Genomic DNA, 18,641 nt, shown 5'->3' with positions numbered 1-18,641 from the left:
CACACACACACACACACACACACACACACACACACATACATGCACGCACAAGCACACACAGAGTTTTCAGATGCATTCCCATTCTGAAACTCACTCAGCAGACCTGTAAGCACAAGCAGCTGTCAGTGTGTGTGTGTGTGTGTGTGTGTGTGTGTGTGTGTGTGTGTGTGTGTGCTGGGAAACAGCTAGGACTGGTTCTAATAATGCTCAAATTGTCAGTGCCAGTTTGGCAGTTGCATGGTGAGAAGATGGGGTGAGAAGAAATGCAGACTACTAGTAAAAACACAGTGTTGTGTAGTTGAAACAGACTTTAGGGTGTTTTCCAATTGGCTGTATTCCCATTTTTTTCAGTCAGTAACAGGCATGAAAGTGTAACAGAGTATCTGAGGACACTCTTATTGGCTGAACTCCCCATGCTTGCTTGCAAGACGCCCAATCAGCTGCCAGAACTCCAGGAAGTTGAGCTCTCCATCATTGTTCTTGTCCAATGAGCTCATAAGCAGGTCAATGGCAGCGGGGTCTGAAGCATTCTGCAGGAAAACAGGATGATACACTGCATCAAATATTAAATAAAACAATAGTGAGTCTGTGATATTACTGGCTGTGTGTGTGGGGGGCGAGGAGAAAGAGGCAAGCTGACACCACTGGGATGGACGCCAGTTGAAAAAAATAATGCAGCGTCAGCAGATGTGTTTGGAACAATGATCTGTGTCTCTGTCACCATCTAGTGGCTAAATTGGTTGTTTCGACAGTTCATGCAGGGAGAAACACATGGAATTTTCCACAGTTGGAAAAAGGCAGCCCTGTATTTTGTCTTAGGCCTCAGGAACTACTACTTTCTGCCATTGTGCTCTGGTTAGACATGACAACATAACCACAATCAGACAAGGTTACAGAGAAACTTCGAAGTCTCTGTAGGGTAGTAACCTTTTTGTTTTATGACAAACGCGTTGTTTTTGTGGAACGCAATGAAACAGTGAACGAGTATCCTGTCCCAACATGAGACATGACTGCTCTAGATCACAGGCAGGAGTGGAAAGACTAAATATTGCGAAATATTCTTTTCAAGTCTTGTTATTTGACTCCAAAGTATAGTAAGACCACATTCATTAAAACTGCCCAAGTAGAAGAACAGAAGTATGACTAACAGTTAATTATATGGTCACAGGAAAAAAGGGCCAATGTGGCTTTCAGATGATTTCCATTTCAGTATGAATCTGCCCTTTTTGCTTTGCAAACAAAGAGTTTCAGAGCAAACTTATGTTGTCCTGATTGTTCTGTATAAGTGTAACTTTTTTCAAATAGGAAGCTAAGTACAGTACTTTATAAAAAATCTATATAGGCTGGCACTAAATATGAACATATACTCGTAAAACAGGCTTATTGATTATCTGAAACAGTTTGCCAAACGTTACTCTAAAAAAGAGTGAATACTGCATTTGTTCGGAACTATTTTGAGGCGTGGCTTAATACACATTTGTTGGACTGATGAGTATTTATGGCAGCAGGGACATGTAAATGTTCATAGTAATGAAGGACCTGATATGACTGACTGATTATTATTTTAATAGTTTTTAGACAACATGGAGTGCTACTGTACAGGGGAATAAGTTGTATCAAGCTTTGGATACACGGGAGGAAAAATATAGAATATTACTGGTATTACCCTTTAAGTCAAATATACCAGTTCTAGTATATATTCAAAAGAGAACAAGTATACTATACAAAGAAGTGACTTACTTAGTGTAACAAGAGTGTGTACAACGTAATTGTTGTTTCTCACCTTCACAAAGTTAGGGAGCTCTGATGTGAGCAGTCTGTGGAACTCCTCTCTGCTCAGTGTGTCAGAGGAACCGTCGCTGCCAGCGTACGCCTTGAACTGCGACACCAGCACACCAATAGCAGACTCCATCACAAGTCGAGAGGGCCGACAGGGTTTGATCTTCAGGCCAATATTTCAGGAAACGTAAAGAGGGAGAAATACAGTTGATCACAATAATGCTGAATTTCCAAAATACAGTTAATTTATTTCACAGATTAAGTTCGGATTAAAGAGAAACTGGCAACACAAAGCAGAGACTCACCAGCTCAGTTATGTTACGAGTGAGTTGTGAGGACACAAGTCTCTCTGGTCTTTTTCTAGCTGACCTCTCCTGGTAAAGAAGATAAATCATTCACTCATTTCTCAGCTTTTGTTTTTCCAAACACTAGTAAACCAGTCAAAATGTAAACCATGTTTCCCAAACACCACTGAGCATTTTTCCATGACGTGATTGCATTTTCAGATGCAATCTCAGCTTGTAACTAGTCTCTGGCAGGATGTGGGTTGATGGATGAATCACCTCGCTCAGGGAACTCCAGACTAACAATCAGAGTTAGAACGAGTTAAACATAATACAAGTAGTTTAATGTTTTGCTCAGTTCATGCCAATGCATGCTCTCACATTTTTCCTTTGCTCTGTATGAGAGTGAAACTGTGGGCAAAAAGCTACAGAGAGCACAAAGAAAGCACTAAATCAAATATAATTACACAGTCTGTTGCAAAAACTTTGGAGAATGAGGCACTTGGGTTTCACCTCAGAAGAGTCGTATCATTTAAGCTCCGACAGGATGTGCACAATTGGCAAATTAGGGAGGTTGTTAGTGCTGACAAGCACTATGGCTTTATCATCCAAATATCCCCACATCTAGCTTTCTTGTCTCAGCTGCATGGCACACACACTAACACACACACACCTATATCCCCATACACCTGAAACAGCAGTCTTCTCATCTTCTGCTTTCATTCCCTCGGCCATCGTTGAGGAAAGAGAGAGCAGCTACTTACTCAAAATAAATGACTAACAGAGAACTGAGTAATCACGTCCACTGGTATGTATGCATCAGGGTTTTCAGTGGGGCAAAGCTGCTACTTGGCTAATGATTAATGCATTTGTGTCTAAGGATTTGTTGATATCTCGAAACATAATCCATACTTCTTGAATTCAATGATTGCCTGGTGTATTCACTCATACATCATTTGGCATTTAGAGTAAATTTGTTTTCGGATTTAAATATTTTATGCAAATAAATAAAAATGGGAGGGGAAAAACTCAGAGGTCCTTAAAGTCACACATGTATATAACAAGGGCTATACAGGATTGATTTACAGTGTCTTCTTTCACACACATTAGGTGGTTATTCATTACAGAGAAGTGTGTATTAGGGAATGAAAACCTGCATGAGATGTTGCTTTTCCACAGCAGCAGTAGTATAAATGTACGTTTCTGTTTGTGATGTTACTGCTGAAGCTACAGAAGCAGTCTCAAAACATTATGGGGAGTAATGGCACCTCAATTTGTCATGAAGGGCTAAGTATCGATACTTCTCCTGAGCAGAGAACCTCTGGTATTTCACTTGCATTTTAGCTACGTATCTAAAACATATCAATGCTGCAGGTTTCCTTGGATCGTGGCAGCACCTGCAATAGCATTATTATTAATACTTTTATTGCTACCATTGGTCTTTCTCTCTATCCTTCTCCCCCCACAGGTCAGGACAGATGGCCGCTCCGATTAGAGCCTAGGGGCGTCAGTTGTACCTGCCTGTTAAAGGAAGGTCACCACTGTTGCTCATCAATCATATAATCTGGTTTAAAACGACTCTATGTGGAAAGTGTCCTGAGATAACCTTTGTTACGATTTCACACTACAAATGAAATTGACTTTTACATTGACATTATTTAACCAGGCCTGTACTCCAGTTTCTAGTCTCAAACAGGCAAAATTACTTAAGTCATCATAGTCAATCTCACCCAGTACTTTTTTCGTTTTTCTTTTCCTCTGCTACCGTCAGCCATGTTGATTCCAGACACAGGGAATATAAAAGTTAGGAACAGCAGAAAAAGTATCCCTGAGAAGTTAGCATCAGTCCGGCAAAGGCAATCCAAGGAGAAAGGAGTTGCTTCATCTGCAACGGCCCATAGCAGTAATACATCACTCATGTTGTAATAATCTGTCAGCAAATACAGCGCTTAACAGATTCCACTGACTTTTAACAGAAATTGGTGTGACAACTGTTCAAACGACCACGAATGGTTTATTAATTATAAACAAAACAAATTCGCTCCCCTTGTTTCTAACCTTGCAGAATCACCAGGACGAGTGAACAAAACAGGATGAAATTCAGATGAAGACCTTAAATCAATGTCTAATAATAATAAGTAGATGTTTGCAGGTGGCATTCTTTGGAGAAACAAATATTTAACAAGAGACCGAGAAAAGAGACAAAAACATGTAATTTCATCACAGGGATGCATCAAATTTATTAACCTGTTTTTGTGACAGTAACAGCCAAATGTGAACATCCTAACATGAACATCCTTACATACAAAGTTCTCAATGCTGCCACAAACTCACGCAGCATGTGGTTCTGCAACGACACTCAGAAAAACAATCTCTATTTGGCAGTAGGCCCTTGAATCAACAACATTTAATAAGTTAGCGTGTAAACAGATAGCAAAGAAAACGTGCTTTTTGTGGAAAGTACATGCCATGACCTCAGTGCCATGACTGACCTAATCAACAAAAACAAATGTTACATTCATGACAAAACAGTAATAAAAGGACATTATAGTGCACAATAAGTTCTGTACCTGAAAAGAAAAATACACATTGATATCTTATGCGCCAACCAATTATTTCTATATTATGCCAAACTCTGTAAAATAAGTTAATCGCATATTTCTGCATAGTTCTTAAACACATTCAATGCAATATGTACACAGATTCATACCAAAATCAATGCAGACTTGTCAAATTTTACATAAATATTCACTAAGCTTATTTCAGTAGTTCACTTCACCCTTTCTAAAAACTAATGGTTTAAAGATAATCTGACAATATGAGCCAGGCTACAGCAATGAATACATAAAGATGGCATACTGTAAGTACAGTGCAGATTGCAGAACACGAGGTGTCGTGTGTGTGAATAAGACTATACAGTATCTATTCCTACAGAGTTACATCCAACTCAATCTTACAGGTTAAATCTCCCCAAAGCAAAGGGATTAAGTGGCACTGTGTGCAGAAATGACTTTCACATCAACGGATGTTCAACATTAGCTGCAGGTGCTCTGTCACAAAAAAATAGATGTGGGATTTTGATTGAACACTAGAAGGAAAGGCACACAGAAGCTAGGTAATGTGTGCATTAAGCTCCACTGGTATCTTTATCCTCTCTTAAGTCCATATGAAAAGCATTATGCAGATGAAAGCACCTTCTCCATTATTAAGTACTACTGTGTGTGCTGGAGCAGAAGTAAAATACAAAATAAACAGTGAAATTAAATTGCAAGTTGAACTTCTTGGTCAACAGATGTAAGGGTTAAAATAAGGCCTTTTAAAAAGGGTGACAGGATGACAAAATGTATACTTGTAAGCATTTGTGGTCCAATATAAAATGTTCCCTTTTGAATAACCTCTCATCCGTCATGACTGCTCTTAAGCTACTTTTGACAGATGCATCAATTCTGTCACTTCGTCAGCCACGTGCTCGTCCGCTCTCCTTCCTCCACTCCCCTTTGGATTTCTCCTCTTTCTCTACAGCTCTTGGCATGGAAAACTTTTTCAGGACCTCTCTTTCAAACTCCTCCATTTCTTCCTCTATGGCACTATCTTCTTCTTCTTCTTCTGCGTCGTCATCTCCTTCCACCATGTCTTCCAAAATATCCGTCAAATCTTCGACAAACTCTTGAAAGCTTGTCTGGTCGTGGACAAAGACTCCGTCCTTGAAGAATTCGGCGGCTAGCTTTCTGAGCTCTTCTCTTTTGGAATCATCCACTCCCGCCTCCTCTGCCTTGGCTAGGTAAGTTTGCAAGATGGCCTCAAATTCGGGGAGGGGGACAGGGAGCAGCCCCTCAGCCTGAGCGCAGGTCTCCAGTGAGCTACACTGCTGTGGTGGTTTGGGGTTGTGCTGGAGGCGGTCTCTCTGCTGGACCCAGTACTCAGGCTGGTCCAGGGAGGGTCGGCTGTGTGTGCGAGGAGACTTCCCGTCTCCCCACAGATGCTCTTCCTTGTGGCCATGATTACTATTATATTTGTGCTCATCTTTGTGTTTCTGGTGGCTTGATCTGTCCATTTTCCAATCTCCGTTGTGTTCGTTGTCCTTTTTTCCTCCAATCTTCCACGGTTCTTTCTTTTCCCACTGTTTCCTCACATCTTTCTTCCTCCACTCCTTATCGTCTTTGCCATTTTTACTCTTCTTCTCATTCTCATTCCACTGTTTCCTCTCATCCTTCCTTTCCTTGCCATGATTTTTTCTCTCTTCCCACTGTTTCCTTTCACCCCTTCCTTTCCCTTCTTTACTATGATCGTTGCCATTTTTACTTTTCCTGTCACTATCTTTTTTCTTCCACTCTTTCTTCTCTCCTTTCTCTCTCCAATCTTTTTTCCCCCATTTTTCTTTGCCACTTTCCTTGACGCCATCTTTCCCCTTCTTCCACTCCTCTTTGCCCTTGTGTTTCTCTCGGTGGTCCTTTCCTACCTTCCAATCCTTCTTCTCTTCCATACCCCTCGATTCTTTACCCTCCTTCACTTTTTCATGCTTTGCCCTTTTCCAGTTATCTTTCTCCTCCTTCCTTTCTTTTCTCTCACTCTTTTCTATCCACTCTTTCTTCCCATCACTAGCCTTCCATGGCTTTCCTTCATCACATCTGCTACTCTTTTCTGTCTTCCACTCTTTCTCCTTCCATTGTTTTGTCTCATCAATTGGCCTCTTTTGCTTACCTTCCTTATCTTTCTCCTTGTCAAACTTTCCATGCTCATGTTTTCCCCTTTTCCATTCTGTTTTCCCTCCATCTTTGCGCTCCTTTGTCTCTCCTCCCTTCCATTCAGATTTCTCTCTCTCTTTCAACTCTTGCTTCTCTCCCCTGTCCATTTTATCCTTCTTCACATCTGTCTTCTTCTCCCTCTTGTCATCCCACGGCTTCTTAGGCTGACTCTCTGCAGATCGAGGTGTGCTGTACGTGCTGTCCTCTGGCTGGCCACTGGAGGGCGGTGTGGTGGGCTTCATAGGTGCTTGAGCTGCTTCACTGGCCGCTGAAAGAAATACAAGAAGTCACTACAACTACAAAGAAGGGAAGTGACTATTCAAGTGAGAGTAACAGAAAAGAAGAAAAAGGGAGGAAACATGCTGCACTTTCCCGGGCTGTCTAATAACTATCATCCTTCTACATCTTCTACCCTCCTCCACGCCCCCTTCCCTCTATCCCATGGTACCTGAGGTGAGTTTTAAGTCAGTCACAGTGGATCTCAGAGTTTCTATTTCTTTCTGTAGGGCCGGGACAGACTCCAGCTCTCTCTTCATCCTGTCGTTCTCTTTCTGAAGGACAGGGAGAGATGCCATCTCTTTCTTCAACCTACTGTTTTCCTTCTCCACCTCCTCCCACCGCAGCCGCTCCTTTGCTCCCTCTGCTGCCTGTCCCTTGGCTACTTTTAGCTCTTCTTTCTGTGCCTGTTTGAAAAAAAGGAGTACAGGAAAAGATGGTCCTGTGAGAATCACACACACACACACACACACACACACACACACACACACACACACACACACACACACACACACACACACACACACACACACACACACACACACACACACACACACACACACACACACACACACACACACACACACACACACACACACACACACACACACACACACACACACACACACACACACACACACACACACAGAGACACACAGAGACAGAATGGAGTCACACCTGAAGTTGGGCTTGTAGCACAGAAATCTGGTCGTTCCCTTTGTCTAACTTATTTAGAAGCTCTGTACTCTCAGTGTCTACTGGGAGTGGAGGAACCTCTGGATTAAGCCACTCCTGTCAAAAAAATTGCAGACACAGATTTCAGACGACTTCTCAGAATTACTTTTGCCAGACAGAGTAGTCGAGAAGTGCGTGTTGATGAGGCAGGAAAGAACAAAAGTCCAGACTAGCACAGCTGATAGACAAAAGCATTCATGCTTCCAGTGGTGTGGGTGGTCTCCTGGTGAGCATATCACACTAAAAATTAATGTGGTGGTACTCACTGTACTGTAAAGTCAGTATACAAAAAGGTATGTATAATGGATAATGGTTATAAAAAAAGAAGTGACAAATCGATGTCAGACTGACCTGTTTTTCTGGAACCTCTGCATCTTTCAGCTCCACTGTACCATAGTCACTCTCTGCAAATGATTTATACAAAGCTTAATTTTCATGTGAATAATGCACTGCCAAAGAACACAAGCAAAAGCTCTACATAGAAAAGACAAAAGCCACATACCCAAACAACAATCAAGGCTTTTATGATAAAATATGTACGTTCCACTGAGTTAGGACATACAATACTGTACAATATCTAAAATGAAAGGTTATGAACAATATTTTTTTTACTGGTTGAAAACCTTGTATCTCTTGCAATCCTCTATGTTCTTGCATGTATTTACACGGGTCATGCTACGGACATTTTATAAACATTCAGCAAACAGTAAATAAGCCTCGTTGCAAAAGTGCAAAAAACATTTTCTCTCTTGCTCACACATGTTCACATGCAGTGCTTTTAAAATTCACTTCTATAAAAAAGGTGCAGGTGCAAAACAGTTTTTTTACCGCATGCACGCTCAAACGTACAAACATATGCGCCAGGCAAGAACACACTCAATCACTCAATGACACACTCACACGCAGCTGACCTACCCTCATCCAGGTCCATGAAGACACCTGCAGGTATAATACACCTCAGTCTCAGAGCACCTTTTGTCTAGTTTACTGCTAGTTACTCATAACCTTTGTCCAACTAAATACATTTTAGAATCCTAAAATTCATCTTAAAATGTCATAAAGTAACAGGCAAACAAAATAGGATGCATACGTTCTCAACAGGCCTACCTGAGAAAAAGATGGTGCCAAGGCCTAACAGAATGACAGCAACAAGGATGCACTTGTTTACAGAGAACCCGCTGTCATCCTCCCGCTGTGGCAGCTGAAGCTCTTCCTCTCCTTCCTCTTCATCCTCTGTCCTTCCGATCCGCTCCAGAGCTGCTAAGAGCGACCTCCTTCTCCTCACCTCTGGCTCTGCCTCCTCTCCTGTCTTCTCAGTCCTCTCCTCGCCCACCTCTGAATCCACAGGGGAGTCTGAAGACGGAGAATGAAAAGCTGTATTTTTTTGACAACTACTTTGCAATTACATACAAAAACAGCTGATCATTAAATGTGTAGGTATTCATTAGATCATTTTACCATATTTTTTTATTTTAAAGCTGTTGCACATTATTGGGCAGAAATTTGCTCTTGCACTAAAGTTGATGTTAGATAGCACAGCAGCTCTGGCGCAGTAAACGGTCTGATGTTGCAGTATATTCCTCATGGGAGATGAAACGTCTTTATTGGCTCTGCTGTGTACGGCACACTCGTTATTTTGCTCCATTACCGTTCCTTATTTTCCTTTAAATGACATAAATAAGGCTTCAATCTTGAATAAATTGTGTGGAAAGTGATTCAAAAGCTTAATTTTGGAACTTCTGGCACCAAAACTTTCCAAACAATTTGCATCACAATTTATTGTAAAAGACCAATTGCACTATAAAAACCTCACTGACACTTGTTAAACAAAAGTATATGAAAGAAATGCACAGTAGAGCAAAAAAAGGCTCTTTTTTTAATGCTGTAGCGAGAGATGAAGAGCTGCAGACATAAAAATGCCACACTGCAAAAAACTTTAGAGGTCCCAGTCCCTCTGAAGCCAATTTACTTCTGCAGGGTGTCATGCAAGTCTGACACATCATGCTCCCTGCCTCATACCAACCACAGCCTCTCCAGACAACCTCCCGGCCCAGATATGGAACAATTCCATAACCAGCTGGTCCACCAAGTACACTTCAAACACAAACGGTATATACAGCTTAGTCTCCAAAAAAAGGAAAGGATACAGGCATACCAGGTGAGGATCTAATGACATACACATAATAAAGACAGATGCTGAGTATAATATTAATGTAATAATGACATGACTTGGTCTTCATACCTGCCTGTTTCCCTAAGTCAGCCGTCCTCGGTAACAGGTATGACTCCTCCCATTCCGTCTTTGGCTCCTCCTCATTCAGCGGATGCAGTGTTCCTTGTGTGAGCCTTTCTTCTTGCTGTGTAAACTCCACCCCTCCCAGAGTCTCTGTGCTCAGCAGTGAGGCTGAGGGCTCTTCGGGGGAGGGGGTTATGTGGGTGTAGGAGTCAGAAAAAGAATCCGGGTCAGCCGGGCCCTCAGGTAGGCCCTCTGACTGGCTGAGTGCATCACGGACAGGGACAAAGGTGTCGGAGACTTCCAAAGAGATGGGAACAGGGGCATCAGTGACGGCGGTGGGCACAGAGGTGTGTTTCTCTGTGTTTGTGTCTCCACTTAGCTCTGCTGCTTTTTCTTCTGATACCTGGATAGATGAATCAGCTCATTAAAAATTCCTTATACTGTCAGTAAAGGTTTCATCGGTCCTTTCAGCATTTTTGATTGAAACTCAAACGATGAGTCTAATACAAAAGCAAAAGTTTGCAGTCACTGGTAAACAAACAACGAACGGTATCGCATGTGCTCACCGACAGGACTCCACGGTGCATTCTAGAGGTGCACCGATCCGATACCATGATCGTATATCAACTCCAATATTGACTTATTCGCTGGATCGGATATCGGATGAATGAGGCCAATCCAGCAATCCGATCCAGTAATTTCTGTTTTATTAATATCATAAACAGCAATACAGTTACAACAATCTAGTCACTTCAATTCTAGTTCGGTTAGGGCTTTATATTACATTTTAAAATATCTGTTTGCAGTGCACTTTACATGAAAGTGTCATTTTTTTCTTTTCGCTGCTAATGTACACTTTGTTATTTGTTAATAAATAATATTAAGTACATTTATATCTGTGTTAATGTTAACTTTTTTTAACAAGGCTAAATGTTAATGTCAAGCCTGATACCTTCACTCACATGGCAAAGTATACGGTTAATTCATTCAAAAGTAGTATCAGGTATCGGGTATCGGATTGGATCGTAAAAAAAATGGATCATGCATCTGCAGTGCATTCAGGTGCACTTTTTGAACTTTGAGAAACTTAAACTATTGTTTCTAAAGCACCTTTCACTGGGAATTTAGTATCTTGACCAACGACCACTTTGACATGTTGACTGCAGGGTCCAGGCATTGACCTTCCTGTTAGTGGACGAATGCTCTACCTTCTGAGCCACAATCACCAAGACAATGGTTTATGTGCTGGACTATTTCTTGGCTAGGACCAGTTGCTGGGCAACCAGCAGAATGGAGTCCAGAAAGTTACCAGTCACGGCCAAGTAGTCCAGGAGCATGTTGTTACCTTCCAACTGAGCCAGGTTAGCTGTTTCCAGTCGTTACACTGAGCTAAGCTAGCCAACTGTCGGCTATAGTTCATACTTCATGGACAGATATGAGAATGGTATTTCTATTCTCATCTCACTCTAGCTCAATTGGTGCCCCCCCCCCTCCAAAATGTTTAACTATTCCTTAACATATAATAAAGAGGTATAGATAAAATGTTTCTGACATTCTGCTTATTGTGCACCTGCCTTTAACAAAGTCCTGAACAAAATAAGTGCTCACTTGTTTTCTTAAGTTCTTCAAATAGAACTATTCTTTTTATATCTCCATTGGTAAGCGTTAGCCTGGTAACAGCTGAAATGAGTCATCCTCTAGGTATAACATACTTAGATGAGTAATAATGTGGCTACACACACTACATACTGGTCAGTCAGAATCAAATGCTCTTGGTGGCCATAGTATAAAAAATTTAAAGTATATCCTCAAATCCGCAAATCATAGATGAGTATTCAAAATAAGCATGGTAATTACAAAAAAAAAAAAGGCAGCAAAATGCCTTTGTTGGTCAATCTTGAATACCTTTCAGCAAACTGTGTAACAAATATTACATTATAGAGAAATATGTATATTGCTGTCTTACCAGGTGGCCGTGCACAGGGAGCTGCTTTGCAGACTCTGCACTGGTTGCAGGCTGCTTCTCCCCAGGACCTGGCTCATCAAGCAAAGACACAGGAGTCAAGAAGGAAAACTTTTAGAACAGTAGTTTAACATTTATCAGTTGTGACTCTTTAAAATGGAGCAATTCTAACTTGGGATCCCTGCGGCAATGTGTATACTGTAAAAAGGACTTTCAGGTAAAAGTACACATTAAAAACTATAACTACTATCGTATTGTATTGTATTGTAATTAACACCTGTATGGTTTTCTTCATGGTGCTCTGTCCCCTCTGCCAAAGGCCTCAGGGTTTCAGCGACAGTCTCCTAAAAACGACAAACAAAATTTGTTTCTCAGCACCATTAGTGCCGCTGAACAAGGCAGTGTGTGTGTGCGTGCGTGCTTGTGTGACTGGCCATCAGACTTTTGCCTCTTAAGCAAGTTTGCCTTTGTGAACAACAGTTGAAGTCATAAAAAATTGAAAAAAGACCTATTGAAGAAAATGACTTCATATCCAGGTGACCCAAAAGAAAATCAACTAAAAATAATGCATTTTCAATGAGGTCATGCACAGCGACTTCCTATGCTCTTTGCAGAGTGCTAAGACTGTACCTCAGGAGTGAGGATGGTCCAGTTGTTGGTAGCACTGCTGCTGCCAGACATGGCCCCCCAAAGGCTTTGCCTGTCTCCTGCAACACAAGAGGAACATACAAAACAGATTACATGATTAATAATAGTTAAATTTTGTGGAAATCAAGGTAAATTCACGTCTTTGTGTCTTCATATGCCCTGCATCAGAGCTGGCTGTGTTATTTCCCAACAAAGTAAATCCTAAATTTAAGTGGGTAAAACAGAATTTTGGTTTGTTAACGAGGCACTTTTTACCGAAGTGACTGCTAATCGCCCCAATAGAGCACATGTAATGTTCAGAGGCCTGTCACTAGCCCAAAATTAGTGCGACAGTGTAAGTACTGCGGCTTAAAGAAATTTACATCTTCTGTTTACCCATGCACAGGATTTGAATACATGCCTTCACTATTCAGCCTCACCCATTCTGCCAATAATGGAGCTACTGTAACACATTGCTGTGTGTGTGTATGAGTACATGTGAGTGTGTGTGCAGGAAGCCCAGTTTCTTGGGAGCATTCAGTTCTTCATTAGTATTTTGTGTGTGTTGTAACCCTTTTGGTCACCCTGGCTTTTGACTAGCTGGGACATGTTTTGGCAGAGATAAGCGTAACTAAGGCCGGCACCATTCTGGAAATACAGACAGTAGAATGGGCTGCTCATTACAAAGCTTCTGGTCTGTTAATATATACGAACCACCAAATGTATCTGTATAAGGAATATGCCTATCCCTATGAATTACAAAGATAAACATATGGTGTTGTTCCTTCATATGCGTCTGTAGTAGTGTACCTGATCAGACCAAGATAACTCAAGCGGAAACACCAACTGACATTTTAATTCCACCACCTACTCAGATACAAGTGTCAGGTATTACAGCTGTATAAAGTATTTCCTCTCAACAAGCAGGGGAAGACATAACAGATGTATATCTATCAGTGTGGTCTGGCTTTCTACGGTGAATGCATAAAGAGCAAACCACTTACATTAACATCACATTGTCTGGGTAATGACACACTTCACTCCCCAAATTCAATTCTCTCCCAGCTCCGCAATTTAGGTCTCCTAATCGAGTGCCTCCCAAGAGGCTACTGAATCTAGCCTAGGGCCCTAGGAGCATTGTGGGGCATATAGTGGAATGGCTTAAATAGATACTCGCTAAATATAGCTGTCATGAGATTGACTGGAAACAGAAGAGGGAGCATGCAGAAGATGGCCATGGGGAACACAACAGAGGCAAACATTTATTCTAAAAAGGACAGTGTTAAAAGGCTTAGTTTAACTGCACCACAAAGCTGCTGGCTTTAAAATATAATTATAAAAAAAAAGAGTTATTTTCACTGCCTTGTCTTGTAGTCTTCTCTTACTCTCTAGTCTTTATGATTAAAACTGAATTCAACCTGTAAAAAGCCCTGGCTTTGGTAGGTTGGGTTACATTATATCTTCATAGCCATAGTCAAAGTCATAGTTAAAGATACTTGAAACCCTGCCTGATCTCAGTTTATTAATACAACAATCTGTCTTCAAGTTCAGTTTATGTGTCACGTTCCGTTAGGCAATTTGGCCGCACTTTTCTTTTTTTCTTTAGCAAAACACAGCCAAATGTAGGCTATTTTTACAAGTGTAGGCCTAATGTTATTGAAGGAATATTACCAAAAAAGGTCAAGAAAATAAACTACAGGAGAGGCCACTAGGAAAGCAATGTTGGACTATCAGCAAAAGCACCATACGCAGCAAGTTCACACACAGCAGCATCAACAAAGCACGCAGTTCATCACATTATTATTATTTTTATTATTATTATTATGTTGCTACTTTAGATCTTCACAGCGTGACGCCTTTAACAGGAAATGGCATATGACGATAGGCTCAAAGATAAGGAAAACTTAACAACGAGTTCAACTCACAACTATCACTTTGTTAAAGCCAGTGTGAGTGATGTAAATCACTGAATAGCTTCAAATGACACACGTTTGTTAACATTAGCCATTTAATACAAAAACGTAAGACCGTTAAAACGGTCAACCAGGAAAGAGTGAGTGAAACGGCGACGCAATGGAAAAACAAACAACACAGACGTTGTAACTTTGTGACAGAGACAATTGGAAGTGACACCCTCCAATATGCGGATACTTCTTACCGTGGTCCGTCGCTTTAATTCAGTCCCCACACAGTCTGTTCCAGATTCAGCAGACACTTCACACATGAGTCTCCCCATCCAACTTGCGAACTTAGAAAAGTGCCTCCTGAACTTGCATGATCCACGCGCGTCTCCTCCAATCACAGACAGCGTCGGCTCTGGTCCCGCCCCTCGCCCTCCAGTTCGGACCAATGGCAATGCAGCCTCGCAGTTCTTCACTGGGAGAGGTTCCAGATTGATTGACACACGCAGGTGATGGAGAGTATGTAAACCATACATCTTACACACAGTACGATAACCGCACAGGTCCTTGGCATTTAATGCTGGTAGTCCGCAGGCTTGGGCTGACTCCTCGGGCATACTTTTGGTATCCTCTTTCCCCACATACAACAGCTTGTAACATGCATCATTTTTATATTCAATATACAAGCACCTGTATATGCTACTTTGTAAACTTTGTCAAATTAAATAAACATAAACCTTAGTCTCCTTAAAGTCATATAAAAACTTAACATTTCACCAAACTTAAAAATGCTTTTTTAGCTGTACATTATCCAGTATGTTTACTATAAGATTAACCACAGCAAAATGAACAAACATGCAGACATAAAGGTAATTTTTTTTCTAGTCATTAGTTCTTTTATTTATTGCACACCAGGGCTTCCATTCCTAAAGATCTCAGATCAGCAGGGTTGAACTCTGACCCAGTCTCAAATAGTGAACATTTGTAGCTTCTGTAAATGTGTTTCCTGAAATCCAGAAGAGCATCCTACAGACACTGAAAAACAAAGATTAAAATATTTTAACACATTTAATCATTTTATGATTTAGTACACCTATTCCTTATTGCAACTGTGTCTTTAAAAAAATGAGAACCTCCCTTTAAACATAAATCGCATTATATAAATTAGACGACAAGACTCATACTTGCCGATGCTTTGCCAGCACCGCTGATCAAACAATCCATTCAGATGTAATAAAAGCTGGTTGAAATAACACTATAGGAGCCAATGGAGGGGGAAAAAAGGGAAAATCAATGTCTGACCACCACTTGATCTACTCTCTTTCAGTCTTTCAATCCAGGATCTCTTTGATGCACCAGCAGCAGAGAAGGAAATAGAGGCACTCCTTAACCGACTGGATGAAACCGTAGGCGACGTTTCCTCCAAGGAAGTTCTTGCCTCTTCCCAGACCCATGGCCATGTCCCTCAGGTGCTGTCCCAGAGAGGAGGAGGGCATGGCCTGGGGAAGAGGACGCTGGGGATGCATGGCTCCGGAGAAGAAAAAAACCCGAGGCAGAGGCAAGGAGGAGGGTAGTCGATTAAGAGAAAGAGGAGGTGATGTCTGAAAAATTCGATCAGACTGGGGCCAGTGCAACAGCTGAGGTCTGCTCCGTATTCCTGGCACAGCTTCTCTACTTATAACCTCCTATTTGAACTGCACACTGCCTCCATTCACATCCTGCTTTTTCTTGACTGTTCCCCGCTTTCAAATATCTGCTGATTGATTAAAGGCCTTGTTTACCTTCACAGTGCACTGTCCCCCTCTGTTGTATATAGCCACACACAGACTCTCCCTCGCCTCTAATAATCCCTGAATCAGCCCCCTACTGTTACAGCCCCATCTGTTCACAAACAAGAGAGTTCCAGTAGCTCCAGTACACCCACCACTCTTTGTTCAGGACAGTATGTGACAGGCCATCATACCTTCCAGCATTGTGTGTTGTTTCATTTTGCATCAAAGATTTTTGTTTTTTTGATAGAAAGATGAAAGGGATCTATCCAACAAAGTGATAAACACTCAGGGTAAACTTGTCATATCTAAAGTCAAACTCACAAAAAGAGATGAATGATATATGTATTTATATATGCAATCTATATTTTCAGATACAGGTGTAAACAGAAATGTTTCCCTAAAAACAAAAGTATTAAAACAGGAACATATAAAATAAAAATCAAGATTTGTGCACGCTATTTTTCAAAGTAACCTTTGGCTTTCACAAATGAAAAAGTACAACAGCAACACTATCACCACCACCAATGACAAACAACACATTTTTTTTTTTTTTCTCCAAAGGATTTTCATGCAACAAAGGCATCTGTGATGGACAGTAACACAGGACCAGTTCACTAATGATGCAGAGGGTCAGGTGGGTCCGTTTCAGCACATACACAGTAACGGCTGATTTTAAAGCTCTGATTTTCCCCATCTCTGACCTACAAACACCTGAACAGGCAAGTGTGAATGTCTGACTGACCCAGCTGTCACTCTGGTAGATGTGTGTGTGTGTGTGTGTGTGTATGCATGTTAGATTACACGTGAGGCCACTTCAGGGTCTGAGGACTGGTTGAAGGTTAAGGTTTAGTTCGAAAGATCCCTTCTCATACTTCAAGAGTTTGGCTTCGACCTCTTTGAGAAGTTCAATTGGCTTTAAGAAAAGCTACCTCAGTGCTGCGTGGTGCGTGTGTTACTTATCAAATAAGTCATTATAGATCTATGAAAAACAATAATTCAATACTAAGCTGACCAGTCAAAAGTCAATGTTATTTACAGATGGTCAGGAAATACCTCCCCTCCCCTCCCTCCCCCAACTGTGACATCAAGTATCTGTGACTATATGCTGGATGCACGAATGTGCATCAGAAGAGATTGCGATTACTGGATCCGTTTGCGAGTGTTTATTGGCGTGTCATTTTTGCAGAGTCTTTGACCGAGAGGCTTGTGTGAGATTCTCCTGTAGTCCTCTACATTTGAATTAAGTACATAAGGTAACTGCACTGAAGTGACGTGACTGCATTGAAATACCAAGGCACAATTAAAAAGATATAAAAAACAACAACAACAACAACGTCATGAACTGAGATAGGAGGAAGAGGAAAGGAGCAACAATTGTTTGAACTCCCCACCCCCCCAGAACCTAAAAAAAATTGTGAAAACTGCACACTTTGGAGCAACATTTGGCTTAACATTAGCAATTCTCCAAAAACATTTATGTCCTCATGTTCAGTATCCCCCACCCCCACCCCAACCACTACATTTTATTTATTTTTTTAAAGGACATTATTCCCTCAAGTGATTAAAAAATGAAGCAAAATCACAATACACAAAATTACCTAACCAGTTACAATGACATATTTTGCATCATTTTTTGCAGAAGGTGATTCATTGCTTAGCCTGTTCAACATTTCTCATTGGCCAAAGTTTAGAAAGGAGTCTTCCTTAACTACTTTCCTTTGCTTTTCAGTCTGAATCCTCCGTAAAGATATAACCCACAGATTGTCAGTGCAAACACATACTAAGGAGTCGATGAAAAGCACCAGGTTAAAACGATGCTTCTCAGAATGTACTTGTTATCATGTTCGTGGGTGACATCAACGCACACTTTAATTTAAAAGTCTCCTTTCTGAGGATGTATTCTAGATTATTCTCCCCTCTTAAACAGGCCCATTTTGATATACATTCTAAAGCTTAACTTGCTCCCAATGCTGTAAGCACACAATACAGATAACTGATGATAATGGACATGGCTTTCTCTGCTCTTAGCGACCAAGTTCTTTGGCATGGCAGGTGGTTCGGACTGTGTGTGGTGTAAAGGTGTGTGTGCATATTTATGAAGGGATTAGGGAGATACAGCTGTTTACGTCCTCCTCAACTCAGAATGTCCCGACAGTCCCAAGATAACAGATGGAAACAAGAACATGGTTATTGGCATAACAATCCCCCAGTTTTGCATACAGGCTTTCATCATCACCAGTTACAGTATAACTCCAGGGGTCAAAGTTCACAAGTCCTTAAAAGGGGAGTGGTTGGGGGTGGGATGGCTCTCCTGATTAGATTG

The 18,641-nt window shown here is 41.2% G+C and overlaps 4 protein-coding genes across 9 annotated transcripts in view; all 4 read right to left on the bottom strand.

Annotated features, from left to right (window-relative positions):
- Positions 1–395: 395 nt before the first annotated feature.
- Positions 396–1,912, bottom strand: LOC310950810 (protein S100-A11-like; the record flags this gene model as incomplete). The annotated part of the gene is made up of 2 exons (XM_083918806.1): positions 396–530; positions 1,784–1,912. The coding sequence occupies 2 exons, from the start codon at positions 1,910–1,912 to the stop codon at positions 396–398; spliced, it is 264 nt and encodes an 87-aa protein (XP_083774932.1).
- Positions 1,913–4,290: 2,378 nt separating this feature from the next.
- On the bottom strand, positions 4,291–14,939 carry pbxip1b (pre-B-cell leukemia homeobox interacting protein 1b). Of its 4 annotated transcripts, none has more exons than XM_083918652.1 (12): positions 14,804–14,939; positions 12,649–12,725; positions 12,296–12,362; positions 12,022–12,089; positions 10,062–10,458; positions 9,839–9,913; positions 8,927–9,172; positions 8,735–8,758; positions 8,171–8,223; positions 7,763–7,876; positions 7,257–7,491; positions 4,291–7,076 (listed from the first exon to the last, which is right to left on the bottom strand). In XM_083918652.1, exons 2-12 carry the CDS (start codon positions 12,697–12,699, stop codon positions 5,521–5,523), a joined length of 2,886 nt encoding a protein of 961 aa, XP_083774778.1. In that variant the 5' UTR covers positions 12,700–12,725; positions 14,804–14,939; the 3' UTR covers positions 4,291–5,520. The 4 variants fall into 4 exon arrangements, with proteins under 4 accessions (XP_083774778.1, XP_083774781.1, XP_083774779.1 ...); XM_083918655.1 differs by having other exon boundaries at positions 7,401–7,491; XM_083918653.1 differs by lacking the exon at positions 8,735–8,758.
- Positions 14,940–15,877: 938 nt separating this feature from the next.
- On the bottom strand, positions 15,878–16,072 carry lenep (lens epithelial protein; the record flags this gene model as incomplete). The annotated part of the gene is made up of 1 exon (XM_083918811.1): positions 15,878–16,072. One exon carries the CDS (start codon positions 16,070–16,072, stop codon positions 15,878–15,880), a length of 195 nt encoding a protein of 64 aa, XP_083774937.1.
- A 578-nt stretch (positions 16,073–16,650) lies between these two features.
- Positions 16,651–18,641, bottom strand: part of shc1 (SHC (Src homology 2 domain containing) transforming protein 1) — a 26,877-nt gene continuing 24,886 nt past the window's right edge. For all 3 annotated transcript variants that reach the window (XM_083918861.1, XM_083918862.1, XM_083918860.1), the window contains one exon: positions 16,651–18,641. This exon is cut by the window's right edge and continues 851 nt beyond it. The gene's annotated coding sequence lies outside the window, so the exon portion shown is untranslated.

This window comes from Echiichthys vipera (genome assembly GCF_963691815.1).
Source record: "Echiichthys vipera genome assembly, chromosome: 8".
NCBI classification, from domain to species: domain Eukaryota; kingdom Metazoa; phylum Chordata; class Actinopteri; order Perciformes; family Trachinidae; genus Echiichthys; species Echiichthys vipera.
This window is presented reverse-complemented; position numbering and strand designations above follow the sequence as displayed.